General features: G+C 44.6%; 1 protein-coding gene across 14 annotated transcripts in view; it reads left to right on the forward strand.

The window, feature by feature from the left end:
• The window catches only part of PPFIBP1 (PPFIA binding protein 1), a 116,453-nt gene extending 104,548 nt beyond the window's left edge, over positions 1-11,905 (forward strand). For all 14 annotated transcript variants that reach the window (XM_064460606.1, XM_064460529.1, XM_064460573.1 and 11 more), the window contains 6 exons: positions 5,246-5,368; positions 6,160-6,285; positions 7,135-7,323; positions 7,874-8,053; positions 8,399-8,464; positions 9,229-11,905. In XM_064460606.1, coding sequence (XP_064316676.1) covers positions 5,246-5,368; positions 6,160-6,285; positions 7,135-7,323; positions 7,874-8,053; positions 8,399-8,464; positions 9,229-9,315 — 771 coding nt within the window. In that variant the 3' untranslated portion in view covers positions 9,316-11,905. The remainder of the gene's footprint in view (positions 1-5,245; positions 5,369-6,159; positions 6,286-7,134; positions 7,324-7,873; positions 8,054-8,398; positions 8,465-9,228) is intronic.
• The last annotated feature ends 1,151 nt before the right edge of the window (positions 11,906-13,056 follow it).

The raw sequence follows: 13,056 nt of genomic DNA on the forward strand, positions 1-13,056 counted from the left end.
GCACCTCTGCAGGCAACCTTCTACCCTTCGCATATTCACCTCCTCTCAGCCTCCCCCAAGCCTTCCCCCACAGGTAGCCCTGGCCCCAAACACACCCTGCTATGAGGGGGAAAAGGGGGTCCATCCAGCAGCTGGCCCTGAGAGACAGCTGGCTGTGGCTGGAGAGGAGGTGCTGCTACGAGCCATCATTGCTAGCCTTCTTTCCCTTGGGCCTCCCGTGCAAGTGGCTACTGGCCAAATCCTGGCTGGCTCCACAAGCAGCCTACTTGTGGGGTGCAGAAGAGGATCTATGGCTGCTTGGGCAGCTCTCATGTCACAAACAGCTATCCTCAGGCCCCATATGGCATCTTATGGGATCCAGTGTCCACAGGGAGCCAAAGAGCCGGATCACAGCGATCTGGCTTGTAGCTTCCTAGAGCAGAAAGTCGGTGCCCATGTGGAGGTCAGCAGACCGTCTGTGCGTTACTCTGGGTCTGTGTTGAAAGTCTTAAAAAGGAATGTAAAAGTAGCATGCGGTCACTGTCTGTGCGTGAGTTTTGCTCCAGATGAACCCATCTGCTGAAAGGAAGCTAAACTTGGAGCTTACTTTTACTTGCTTTTGCAGTGTCACAGAGGCTGCACCTATATACTAACAACAGCTAAACATCTTGTGTGTCTCATGAGACTTTCTGACAGTAATTTCAAAGATGTTGAATGGTTCATAAACTGGGTCTTCAAATTTTCTGGATAACTGAAGGGAGAAGGCTGAAGGAGGTCAGAGTGTCAGAGGCATCGCTACTGCTAGAAGAATATGCCAGAATGCTGTACTTGTCTGTGTGCTTCACTGCAGTGTTTAAAGGACCCCTTGAAACTGTAGTTAGTGTCTTGTGTTAAGTTAATGCTAATAGCTGTAACCTGTAGAAAACAGAAGGCCTGATGCTACTACTCACCTGCAGGTATTTCCTATATTCTTTCCAGCTTTAAAGATACTATCTTAAGGTGGAAGACCAAACATAGTAAGCAAGAGCCCGGACTCAGGCACAAGAAATGGGCAATCTTGCGCTTAACAGCTGTGCATGATATTGATGTGCTCAGGCAGCATTTGTAAGTACACAAAAGTGTGTAATTCTGTGGTCACAATTCATGCAGCTGGGCCTTTGCTCTTCAGGTTGTTATTAATTAATAGAAGTAGGTGGAATTTTTTTCTTCAGTGAGCAAATATTCAGTCTACTTACCTATTCATGTGGCTGCTTAGGTGAAGAAAACCCAAGCAATTTCCTTTGAAGAAAATTGCAGTTTTAAGAGCCAACTTGTTTGAAAACAGGCTACATTTAATAGCTTTTGTATAATGTATTTAAAAATGCTTGGCACCAGCATCAGCTCCCCACGTTACTGCTGGTCAGGTGAAGCCAACTCAGCAGGTTTCCTTACTGTAAGGTTTCAGGTAAGATGAGATAAGACCTTTGTTCTTCTCTGGAGACACAAATGCAAACTGAGCATTGCTAATATTAATTCCTTCTGTATAACAAAGAAGAAATCAGTCACACTCCTGTTCTCCCTTGAGCCATGCCATGGGCAGAGTAAAAGTTAATTTTTATGCCACATTTGCATGTATTTTATATAGGCTGTACAACAGCACCAGGAGGAGACCTAGGGTTGATACATCAAACTCTCCTCCTGTAATACAAGCACAGCACTGCTGAGGAGCTGCAGCTGCTGCCAGGACTGACCTGCCTTGGCTACCTGGCATGACTTGGCTGTTGAGTCCATTTTGGTCAAATGTTAAATATTTGCTGCTTATGTAGTGTAGTTTGTTGTTTGTTTCCTTTAGCTTTTTGTGTTCAGGCATTAGTATAGAAGAAAGAGGTAGTTTCTTTCTTCTGCTTCTTAGGACTTGGAGATCTGGTGCCAGTAGGCTCCATTGAGCTTGATCTTGCGTTGGGAGACTTTACTCCTGTATTACCTGAATAAGGATTGAATGCAGATAAGACGCAGCATAGGCTGTATTGTAAGGGAACTTGTATTATTCAACAGTCAGCCTTTTTTCTATTAAAAAAGAAAGAAAAGTAATAGGTGGACAGAGGAGGGATGCGTAGCAGGAGCTTTGTCTTTTAAACAGATATTCTTTCTGTTACTTCCCCTTAACTGTGGATCACTAAGGACATTTTTAGGCAGAGTTTAACCATCAAATTGTAACAGCAGCTTCAGTGTAAATGATCGGCTAAATACATACAGCTAAATACAGGTATATAACAGAATCACAGAATGGTAGGGGTTGGAAGGGACCTCTGGAGATCATCTTGTCCAACCACCCTGCTTGAACAGGGACACCTAGAGCAGGGGGCACAGGAATGCATCCAGGTGGGTTTTGAATGTCTCCAGGGAAGGCAACTCCACCACCTCTCTGGGCAGCCTGTTCCACTGCTCTGTCACCCTCGCAGTAAAGAAGTTTTTTCTCATATTGAGGGGGAACTTCCTGTGCTCCAGCTTGTGCCCATGGCCCCTTGTCCTGTCACTGGGCACTATTGAAAAGAGCCTAGTCCCAGCGTCTTAACACCCACCCTTTAGATTTTTATAGGTATTGATGAAATCCTCCCCAGTCTTCCCTTCTCCAGGCTGAACAAACCCAAGCCTCTCAGCCTTTCCTCATAAGGGAGGTGCTCCAGCCCCCTGATCATCTTGGTAGCTCTCTGCTGGACTTGCTGGAGGAGTTCCACATCCTTCTTAAACTGGGGGCGGGGGGCCAAAACTGGACACAGTACTCCAAATGTGGTCTCACTAGGGCAGAGTAGAGGGGGAGGATAACAACTCTCGATCTGCTGGCCACACTCCCTTTAACACAGCCCAGAATGTTGTTGGCCTTCTTGGCCACAAGGGCGCATTGCTGGCTCATGGTCAGCTGCTTGTCCACCAGCACTCCCAGGTCCTTCTCAACAGAGCCACGTTCCAGTAGTTCAGCCCCCAGCCTGTACTGGTGGATGGGGTTGTTCCTCACCAGGTGCAGGACCTTGCCCTTGCTCTTGTTGAATTTCATGAGGTTCCCCTCGGCCCAGCTCTCCAGCCTGTCCAGGTCTTGCTGGACGGCAGCACAGCCTTCTGGTGTAACAGCCACTCCTCCCAGCTTGGTATCATCAGCAAACTTGCTGAGGTTACGCTCTATCCCATCATCCAGGTCACTGATGAATACATTGAACAGGACTGGACCCAGCACAGACCCCTGGGGAACACCACTAGTGACAGGCTTCCATCCAGACTCTGCAAAGTATGAAAGAAATACTTTTTAAAATCACATGGAGTTACCCTGACTTAGCAAACCACAAAAGAGAAACTCTAATCTTAGAGTTTATTTGGGCAAGTGAAGAATGTAATCTTAAATATTCTGACAAAATAAAGTCCAAACACTTAAGTAATTCTGAAACATATTGAGCCAGGTTAACCCTGGCACAAGGATGCATAAATTTATCTGTTAGCCAACTTACAACAGCAGAGATTTGGACTGTGAGACACTTAATTGGCATAGTTAGGACTCAGTTACAACTGAAGAGCCTACCTTAGCAGGAATGCAAGTGTCTCAGCATGTGACCACAGTTGCAGTGCACGGGAGGTTTTTCTTTTGTAGCACCCCTCTGGAGCAACAGGAGCAATAAGTGAGCTGGGAATTCTAGCCAGGCCTGTCACACACTCCTCCTTATAAGCTTTCCATGGCTTGGATCCCTGAATGACAGAGAATCTGATTGTTTTGGTTTTGAAATGATAAATTTCTGGGGCAAGTTGTTGGAATTAAACCAGAGGTGGGCAAAATGTGACATTTTCTGCATTGCTTAGTTTCCAAATCTGTCAGCAGGTCAGGGTGTTGGGTAGCACCAGCAGCCTTTTTTGATTTGTGAGCCTCATCTAAATCTTCCGTCTGCTTCACCATTGTCCACCACGTGTCCTGTGAGTTGAGCCCCCTTGGGTGCCAGAAGGCTGTCTCTCCCCTCCTCCGTGGTTTGAAGGAGCCCTGAGTACAAGAACGAGAAGAGGGAACTTTAATGAAGCCAAAGTAAAACTCCTGCTTGCTACTGTAGTCACAAAGAGGGGAACTCAACTCTCCCATCGATGCTAAGGTGGCTTAACATCAAAAAGCCACCTGTCCAGCTGAAGGCAGTCTTCTGTGCCCAGTGGTCAGTGCAGAGAGGGGGGGCATTGTGAGGCACTACCTCATTCTTTAGCATGGCATGAATTGTCCCAAGAGATGCCTGACACTTTCCGTGGACACTGGCGGGAGCCTAAACAGCCGGTCTGTGCAAGCTATAAAATAAGTCCCCTGTGAGATGAACATTTAAGTAAAAAACATTGTGAGGATCGAGCTTTTGGAGAAAGAACCGGCTGCTTTTGTTAGTAGCACCAGTGCATTACAGGGAGGAGTGTGGCCATGCCTTTGCAGGTTCTTGCCCTTCGATGTGTGAGGAGTGCCTCATCCTGTGCTAAAAATGGTGTGGTGTAAAGGCACAGCCAGGTTTCCTTGTGGTGCCTTGCCACAGAGCCAACCTTCAGGGTGCCCATGTGTCCAGCGTGCTCCCTTGACATGTACAAGGGGGAGTCGGCACTCCTGGCCAACCTGCTCTCCTTCCCTCAAATGGTAGCAGGTGCCTGCACAAGGTAGGAGCTACACAGTGATGGTGAGCTGGGGCCAAGGAAACTTTAGCTGAGCCTCTGCACAGGCTGGGTATGGGCACCCTTCCCATCATTCCATCACTTGTGACAAGCATTTTAAAAAACAATTATCATCTGCAGCTGTGGGAGACCAACCTGACACACCTTTGTATTTTTCTTCCCTCTTTTTCTTTTCATTCTAACCATACAGAATGTCTCAATTTTCAGGGTAATTTGTGTTTTCAATTAAACTTTTAGCTGGATGTTTGTGCTATTAAAACTTTTGGAAGGATTAAATGCAAATGACAGGTGAGTCTGATGCACTGTCCTGGCTCTAATCAGATCACTGAGGATGTGTCATCCCACCCTCTTCCCTTCTCATTACCCCAGGTTTCTTGTAGTAAGCCCTGTACCCTATGTGAAGAACATCACCCAGGAGCTAGTACAAAGCAAGCTTTTATTTTGGGACAGATGGTTTGATGTTAATCACGTGTCTCACAATTAAGATCTTACCCCAGAATGTGTCAGATATGCCATTTTAAGCCAGGGTCCAAAGCAGTCTCCTCCAGTTGGGTGCTGGCTCTACCAGTAAGCATAATTATGTTTATTAACTCCCCTTTCCTCTTGACAGGATGACTTGCTGTCCTTGAAAGTTGTCAGCGTCCTCCACCACCTCAGCATCAAAAGAGCCATTCAAGTTCTGAGAATAAATAACTTTGAGCCCAACTGTCTGCGCAGGAGGCCATCTGATGAGGTACTGTTTTAAGATGAAACTGTGAAGAGGAATCCTCTACAGTTTTGCCCTGGTGTTCCTGATTATTCCTGCTCTGCCCTCTCCTCCTTTCTTCTCCTTCCTATTCCACTGTTTCTTTTTCAGTTTCCTTTTTCTCATGTTGTTCTTCCAAGTCTCATGCTCTGTCATCACTACCTGGAAGACTGCTTTCATTCCTCCACTTGTCATGGCCCCAGACTCATGTCCCCTTGCCAAAACTCCTGCTCCTCTTCCTAGCCAACAGCTGGCTGTTTTGGCTGTCTCTGATGTGCTGTCTGGAACATAAATCATCTTGAACTCAGCGCACTGTTGCCGTGAGTCTTGTGTAACTCTCCAGAAAATTGATGTCCGTGTCAGTTTTCTGCATAAAACGAGTTTGGCCCTGTTACTGGGCAAGAGACTGCCATCGGTTTGTTTTGGAAGCTGCTTATGCTGGGTAGGGCAATGAACAATGAAGCAACCCAGACTCTTGGATTCACGATGCATATCTGCAAGAAAAGCACAGTGGCTCGTGGAGCTAGTTAAATTTTCAGTTCTACTGGTAGAAATTGCAAGTAGTCCTAGTGCACAGCAGGATAATCAAATGCCCACTGTCCAGACCCATCTCCACATCGGTATTGCTGCAAGATAGCAGTCCATAAAGAGGTTTTTTTTCTCAAGTGTGAAGTGAGCTTGCATTCAGTAAGGGCAGGAGAGGTTTGTTTCAAAAAAGATTGGGGCTGGGACAGCTGAGTTGGGAAGTCTCCTTAACTGCCTGTTCCTCCTGTTCACAGAATAACGTCACACCTTCTGAGGTCACCCAGTGGACCAACCATCGCGTGATGGAGTGGTTACGCTCTGTTGATCTGGCAGAGTATGCTCCTAATCTGCGAGGGAGCGGTGTGCATGGGGGACTGATGGTAAGGTTTTAGCCTGGCTTATTCCATTTTATTTAAAAAAAATATATGACTGAGAATCACTAGAGCAAAGTTCTGACATTATCTTTTCTGCACACACCTTATCTTCTTATTCTGCTCACTAAGGAGTCGCTATCAAAATTTATTACGCTATAGTTTAAAGGACACAAATGCCATGGACAAAATCAGTGTGGGCAGCAATGGATTTGATTGTCTGTATTCCCCTCACAATTTAATTTAGGTATGGGATTTTCCACCTTCTGTCCTACAATGCTGTACACTGATCCTGTGCTGTTAAACAGCCACTGTCTTCCTTCCTAGACCTGCATATGTTTTTATTTTGTGAGGATGGCTTGTTACTTTTGTGATTTCAATGTCAAACCAGGATTGTTTTTAACTGCTCTAACATCAAATACTCCAGGCAGGAGACTTAAGCTTGCAGAATTTTGTTGTGGTGATTAAGAGGTATATCCCTGCTCCAAACATTTTATGTCTGTTCATTTTCCATCATTCCTCTGCTTACATTCTCCAGGATTCAAGAGGATGGCGGGTAAACATTTTGTGGCAGCTTCACACATTACATGAGTTAAGCGTAGATTTATCTATTCCTTTCTTCTTACCTGCCAATTTAATTCTATTTATAACTCAAGAAGGAAAGCCTGGAGGTAGCATTTTATGAATCCTTTAACTAGTTAACTCTGTTTTCTCTCTCTTTGTTGTACGTTTCCTCTCAAGTACAAAACCTGCAAAGCAACCTTAGGAAGTGACTGAGATAGGCGTGCCTGTTGATGTCCTTGAGACCTCATCAGACAGCACTAGCTTCAGCTGGATTATCTGTGATTTGGTTAATAGGTTTTGGAGCCTCGTTTCAATGTAGAAACCATGGCACAGTTGCTGAACATCCCACCGAACAAGACACTACTGAGACGGCACTTGGCGACTCATTTCAACCTCCTCGTTGGGCAGGAGGCCCAGCAGCAGAAACGTGAAGCCATGGAGTCCCCAGACTACATCCTCTTAACAGCAACTGCCAAAGTAAAGGTAGGTCACTTGTTCTGGTCAGCGTGTGAACTCCTGGCAGACATTTAGATCTCCAGTGTGCTGGTTTTATCTGTGATTGGAGGGCAGTTCAGTAAGGTTTGAGAAAAGGGGCTGGCAGCTGACAAAAGAAGCATGAAGAGCAGAACTGGGCAGACCTGGGTTTGACATTTGCGTCTACTATGAATGCACCACATCTCAGCCTCTCATCCGCGCAGACAAGCGGTAGCACTCTTGCGTGTTGTCTTTCTGTCTGTGATGGAAGATGTCTGGGAGGGAGACCGTCTCTTAGTGTTTATATGTTCACGGTTTAATGCAGTGGGATTCTGATTTGGGATCATTTAAATGGTGTTGTCTTAACAGTGGTAGAATGAGGGGACACATCACATTCTTTCAGATGCTACTATTGTGAAATACAGCTATTAGAAGGTCTTTGTTTAGGAGAGCAGCGGGGGTTTGATCTTCCATCGTTGAAACACCAATGAAGAGTAAGAGACCTGTTAATTCTTTGCCGACTCTCTAACTTCTTGTCAATTTTCTCTTCACTTGTAAGCCAAAGAAGCTTGCCTTCAGCAATTTTGGGAGCCTGAGGAAGAAGAAGCAAGATGATGTGGAAGAGTATGTGTGTCCTATGGAGCTGGGGCGGGCATCTGGAAGTGGGTCAAAGAAGGGTTTTAAGCCTGGCCTGGATATCCGAGTATATGATGACGATGATTTGGACAGGCTGGAGCAGGTAAGCCAGTTCTAGCAGTTTGGAGTCCTTGACTGTGCTGTCAGATTTGGTTGAAAAACCTTTCTTTTCCTTTTGCTTTGGCCTGTAAAGGTCCTGACTTCCTGCAGTCACACAGCACCACTAATAAATGTGCCTCTCAGCCCAAGGAGGTTCAAGCTGTGAGTGCAGCGCCTTCAGGACCTAGTCTGGCATAACTGTCCTCTCCTGACAGGGACACTCCTCCCTTCCTCTGACCATATGGAGCGTAATCAAGCAGTTATATTATTCGTTGCACTTAATTGCCACTCTGTCGTGGCATACAATGAATTTATTATTCATTCATTTTTCATTATCTGTTTTTTGTAGATGGAAGATTCAGAAGGAACAGTAAGGCAAATAGGAGCGTTTTCAGAAGGCATCAACAACTTGACAGTAAGGCTTAAAAGTGGGGTCTGTGGAATATGATCTGTTTCTGTAAGACGGAAATAAACCCCTTGACAGTTGCTAGTGGTAAATAGCGGTGCTATAAATATAAATATTACCAGCACTGCTATTTAATACAAATACACTAAGAACAACTTTTCTTCACCCTTACTGGCTGTGTTAAGCAGCTACATTTTGTAGTTTTGGGGGCAATTGCTTTGATTGATTTCAGTGCATAGCGGGACCAAGTCTTGGAATAGAGTGAAGCACCAACTAGGAGTCAGATGAGGTCCTTTGGCTTTTGTACAGGGACAGCGGGGGAAAATCAAAATTAGCAGTTGTGGAAGATACCTGCCCGTCCTGGCTGGCAGGTTCCCCTGGCTGGGAGTGGTGGCCCATGGTCAGCAGCCCCCTTTGCTGACTCTCCATGCTCCAGGGAGGGCAGAGGACATGGTACCCAGCTCTAAGCTGGCGGGTTGTCCATGGGCTTGCCAACTTAGTTGGGCTTGCCAACTAAGAGTCATGGCACGTTTTCTTGGCGGAAGCCCAGCCCCAGCCTTGCATTCCCCCAGCCATTTGGGCCAGCGGAAAGGGACCGGAGTCACGAGCTGATCAGGAACCAGCGTGGGTGAAAAACATCCTCAGCAGAATGAAGCAGTGGCTGGCAGAGCTGACGGTGCTGTTTGCTGCCAGGTGCGAGACTGGACCGTCCCAGGTGCTTGATTTTTGTTGCGAGGGCCTGAATCTTGACTCTCCTCTCCTTTCCTTTCTAGCACATGTTGAAAGAAGATGAAATGTTTAAAGACTTTGCAACTCGCTCCCCTAGCACCAGTATAACAGATGAGGACTCCAACGTGTGACAGTAACCACCAGGCACTGGCAAAGGCTCACTTTCCTGTGTGCAAGAAACGTCATCATTATATGTGACGGGCAGCAGAACATGTACATTACATTGCTCTTGCTTCTGTTTGTTAGAAGTAATACTAGGGGGTGGAGAATAAAAAAAAATAAAGGAGGAAATAAAAAAGGTGCCTACTCTAAAGTTGCCATAAGAAACACCCAGACACTGGTGAATGCTAATTGTTTTTACTATATTTAATGTACAAACTGGTGATACGTTTCAGAGTGTTGCATTTAAATTTACGTGGTATCATAGTGCTCCTTTTGCTTATTCACAGCCTCAGATAATCCTTTATACTGTTTCAAAATAACAGAAGATGTTAGCTAGAAGTATTGCGTCTGTAGATATTGTGCATCAGCTTTCTCTAGGCTCTCGGCTGAAAAAAGATGTTACTGCTGTTTTTCAAGTGCATTTGTTCAGCACAGGTACCAGTTCTGCCCTTCCTACAGTATCCAATGTAGGATTTTAGTCATCCATGCCTTGCATAAGCTCCCCAGTAGCTCCTGACTGTTGCTCTTATTTTTATACTGTTTTATAAAAAAAAAAAAGAAAAGAAAAAAAGTATATGAAGTACATATAAAAGCAAAAATTTAGATTTTGTGATATAGAGTGATGGAAAGTTCGAGGTGTGGGGGAAGGGAAGAGGGTTGTAAAAAGATTATGCCAGTTTGCATACCAGCTGGTTACTGGAAAAGGCAGGCTGACCTTTGGAATTGTTTGCTTTCATTGCTTTTTACTAAGTGCACAGTTTAATGATCTTCCGTTGGGATGAAGCAATTATAAAGCGTGTTTCTTCTAGCAGTGACTCTTATGGAAACTGCACATTTTAAAATGTCGTCTTTCTCGTCCCCAGCAGCAGTATTTATAGTAGTCAAACAAGGTTATTAACACTTCTGTGACTTAAAATTTCCTTAAAGTCGAGAGTAATCCCTGTGTATGGAAGGGATATTTCTGTGCTGTGACTAACGTAAAGATGGTGTAGTTGCAAAAAAAAAATAAAGTTATATAGAGAAATGTATAGGAAATATATTATTTCATATTATTGAACATAAGGTGGGATTTTTCCTCAAATATTCAAGTATCAAACATGTTGCTTGTCATTTTTCCTTCTTAAATCACAGCTCCTCTACTTTTGAAGATCATCAGACTTTAAAAATCCTAACTAGCCAGTGGAAATCTGCCGTCAGCCTTTCGGTATTGCGAGGTGTCCTAATCAAAAGCAAACAAAAAAAAGTAACTCTGTTTATCACAGTGGTCATTCGTAAGGTGTTGAACATTGCATGTATTTTAGCACAATGGCATGAAGCTGCTTTGCTTTGTACAGGCAAAAAAAAAGTACAGCTGGAATTGTTCCTTGCGGTGGTGTGTTGCTTTGCCAAGCGTTTGTCACTTCTTTCATTGCTCTCCTTGCTGGAAGTGAGACCGTTTCCAACGTGTTGCTGGTGTGGTGCGAGGGATGTTAGATTTGTGCTGACTTTGTGGGTATTTCTGAAACACTGGTAACAACGCTAGGAAAGGAAGAAAGGTTCTTTCAGGGGCTTCCAGGGAGCTCCCATCAGATGTTGGGGTAGACTGTAGATATACTCTAGCATTCTATTATTGTAACCTGATAAGCTATTACAGCCTGGTTCTTTGAAGGATGGGCAGTGTAGGCTATTATTTATGTACCAGGATGAAAAATTTTATGTGGACCGGTTGTGTTACACACAATTCTAGTGCTGCTATTTTCTCTCTGGAGCCAGCCAAACAATCCGTAATGTATACATAAAATAGTTTTGTGCTGCTTACCGTTTGTCTACAAACAAATCACAACTGATGCTTTATTCCTGACTAAGTAACGTCTGCAAATAATACGCCGTCTGTTGTTTCTTCCTCTGCAGTCGTGGGGGTGTTGGAGCTATTTTATTCGGGTAGAAATACCATACTGTGTAACATTTGCCATCAGCTTTAAGGTGCAAATGCTTGGGATGTGAAGTCAGGGCTCACTTCCTGTGAGTACTTTGCAATACGGACTTAAGACCCTGCTGTCCCAAATGCTGCGGAAGCACTGGGAAGACGTGGCGCGGGCTTCTGGGCAAAAGTATTCCTCCAGATTCACGAGACACTGGCTAGTGAACATAACAACTGGATGTTCACAGGGGGGGAAAAAAAAGGAGGGGCTAGTGACACACTACATTATTATGTGCTGAAATAGGCACAAACAAATACTCTCTGTTTTCTCTTCGGTCCAGTGCTATTAGCAAGCATATCAGCAATGGCAGATGATGGTTTATTTTAAGTCCAGTGTAAGCAGCATTCTCTCCAACTAACCCTTTTCCTACGTTTATCAGTTGGAAATCAGGTTGCCCCTTCGAAGCTGCCTATTGTCTGAACGTTGGTTATTTTATGGGGGTAGAATGCAAAAGCAAGTGATAAAGTCAAGAAGTGTATGTGCGCTTGTGCACAATTTGATACCATTGGAGTATTTTAATTTGTGCGTGTTTGAAGAGGGCAACATAACTACTGTGTATTGCCATGTAAAATCCAATAAAGTCTGTGGAAAATGCCAAGTGTTTCTGGAAGCTAGTTCCTTTTTAATGCATCCTCTTTTTTTTTTTTCCTTTTTATTTTCCTAGGAAGCTCATTTTGTACTATTTAAGAGACAAAGGAAGGGAGAAGGGGCAAAATCGCACATTTTTTTGTGGACTGATTAGCTTGTTTGTCAATAGTGTCTGCAGAAAGACTCAGCTAAGAAATCAACTCTCCCAAGTGTGTTTACTTATTTCTGGCATCCGGATTTGAACCATCTTGGGTTGTTTGGTGTGGTGTGATTAGAAGGTGCTCCCCATTGCTCGGTGTGTGCTCGTTGGCGAGTCCTAGCAGGGTGCCAAAGGAAGGACCCGCTCTGGCCCTTCTTGCTGTAAAAGGCACCCATCTCTCCTGTCCCAGGTGTCGTTCCCCTCCCTGTGCCCTCGCGGCCCTCAGCAGTCATAGCAGCTCATGCCAACAGGAGTTTGAGCTTCCCCAAACTACATTTTGTTGCAAATGATGATCAGTGTTTTGCTGAGTGGAGTCCAGATAACGGACCAGAGAATGCAGAACCCCCATCTCATGACGTTCATGTCTGTGGTTTTGTTCATCAGCTCAACACCTCAGTGGGAACACTGACAATAAACAGTTTGAAACCTAGAGAATAACAAACTTTTGTTGTCTGTTTGTTCACAATGCTGAGGAAAAGTTAGATGCGTATCAATTGAGCCTATGGAGATAAAGCCCAGCTGTTTTCTGTTCGCTTAAATTACGTACATGCTTAGGAATGGAGAGGTAATACAGAATAACCTCTGGAATTACTCTTCTGATTCCCACCCACTAGGTATTGCTGCAGCCTGGCTTTCCCTTTAGGAGAAAAGTTGCACTTATCCTACCTGCATGCTTTTTATACCTTGTGCCGCTTCGTTGTAATGAATGTTTAGTACATACTTTATGCTTCACGTCAGTATTTTGGCATTTTCGCTTGCAGCAAGAGCTTTTCCTACTGAGCCTCTTTATGCTCAGTTGGGAGGAAGAAGGTAGTGCTCTTTGAAGCAGCTAAGAAGCAAAACTTTTGACTTGCCAGTAGATTTGGAGCAAGGAGAGATTTGGTGCTGGGAACCCTTGAAATTAAGAGTTACGGTCAAAGATAATAGGAGAATCATAGAATCACAGAATCATAGAATCATTA

The sequence above is a fragment of the Phalacrocorax carbo genome, chromosome 1 (genome assembly GCF_963921805.1).
Source record: "Phalacrocorax carbo chromosome 1, bPhaCar2.1, whole genome shotgun sequence".
Lineage (NCBI taxonomy): Eukaryota > Metazoa > Chordata > Aves > Suliformes > Phalacrocoracidae > Phalacrocorax > Phalacrocorax carbo.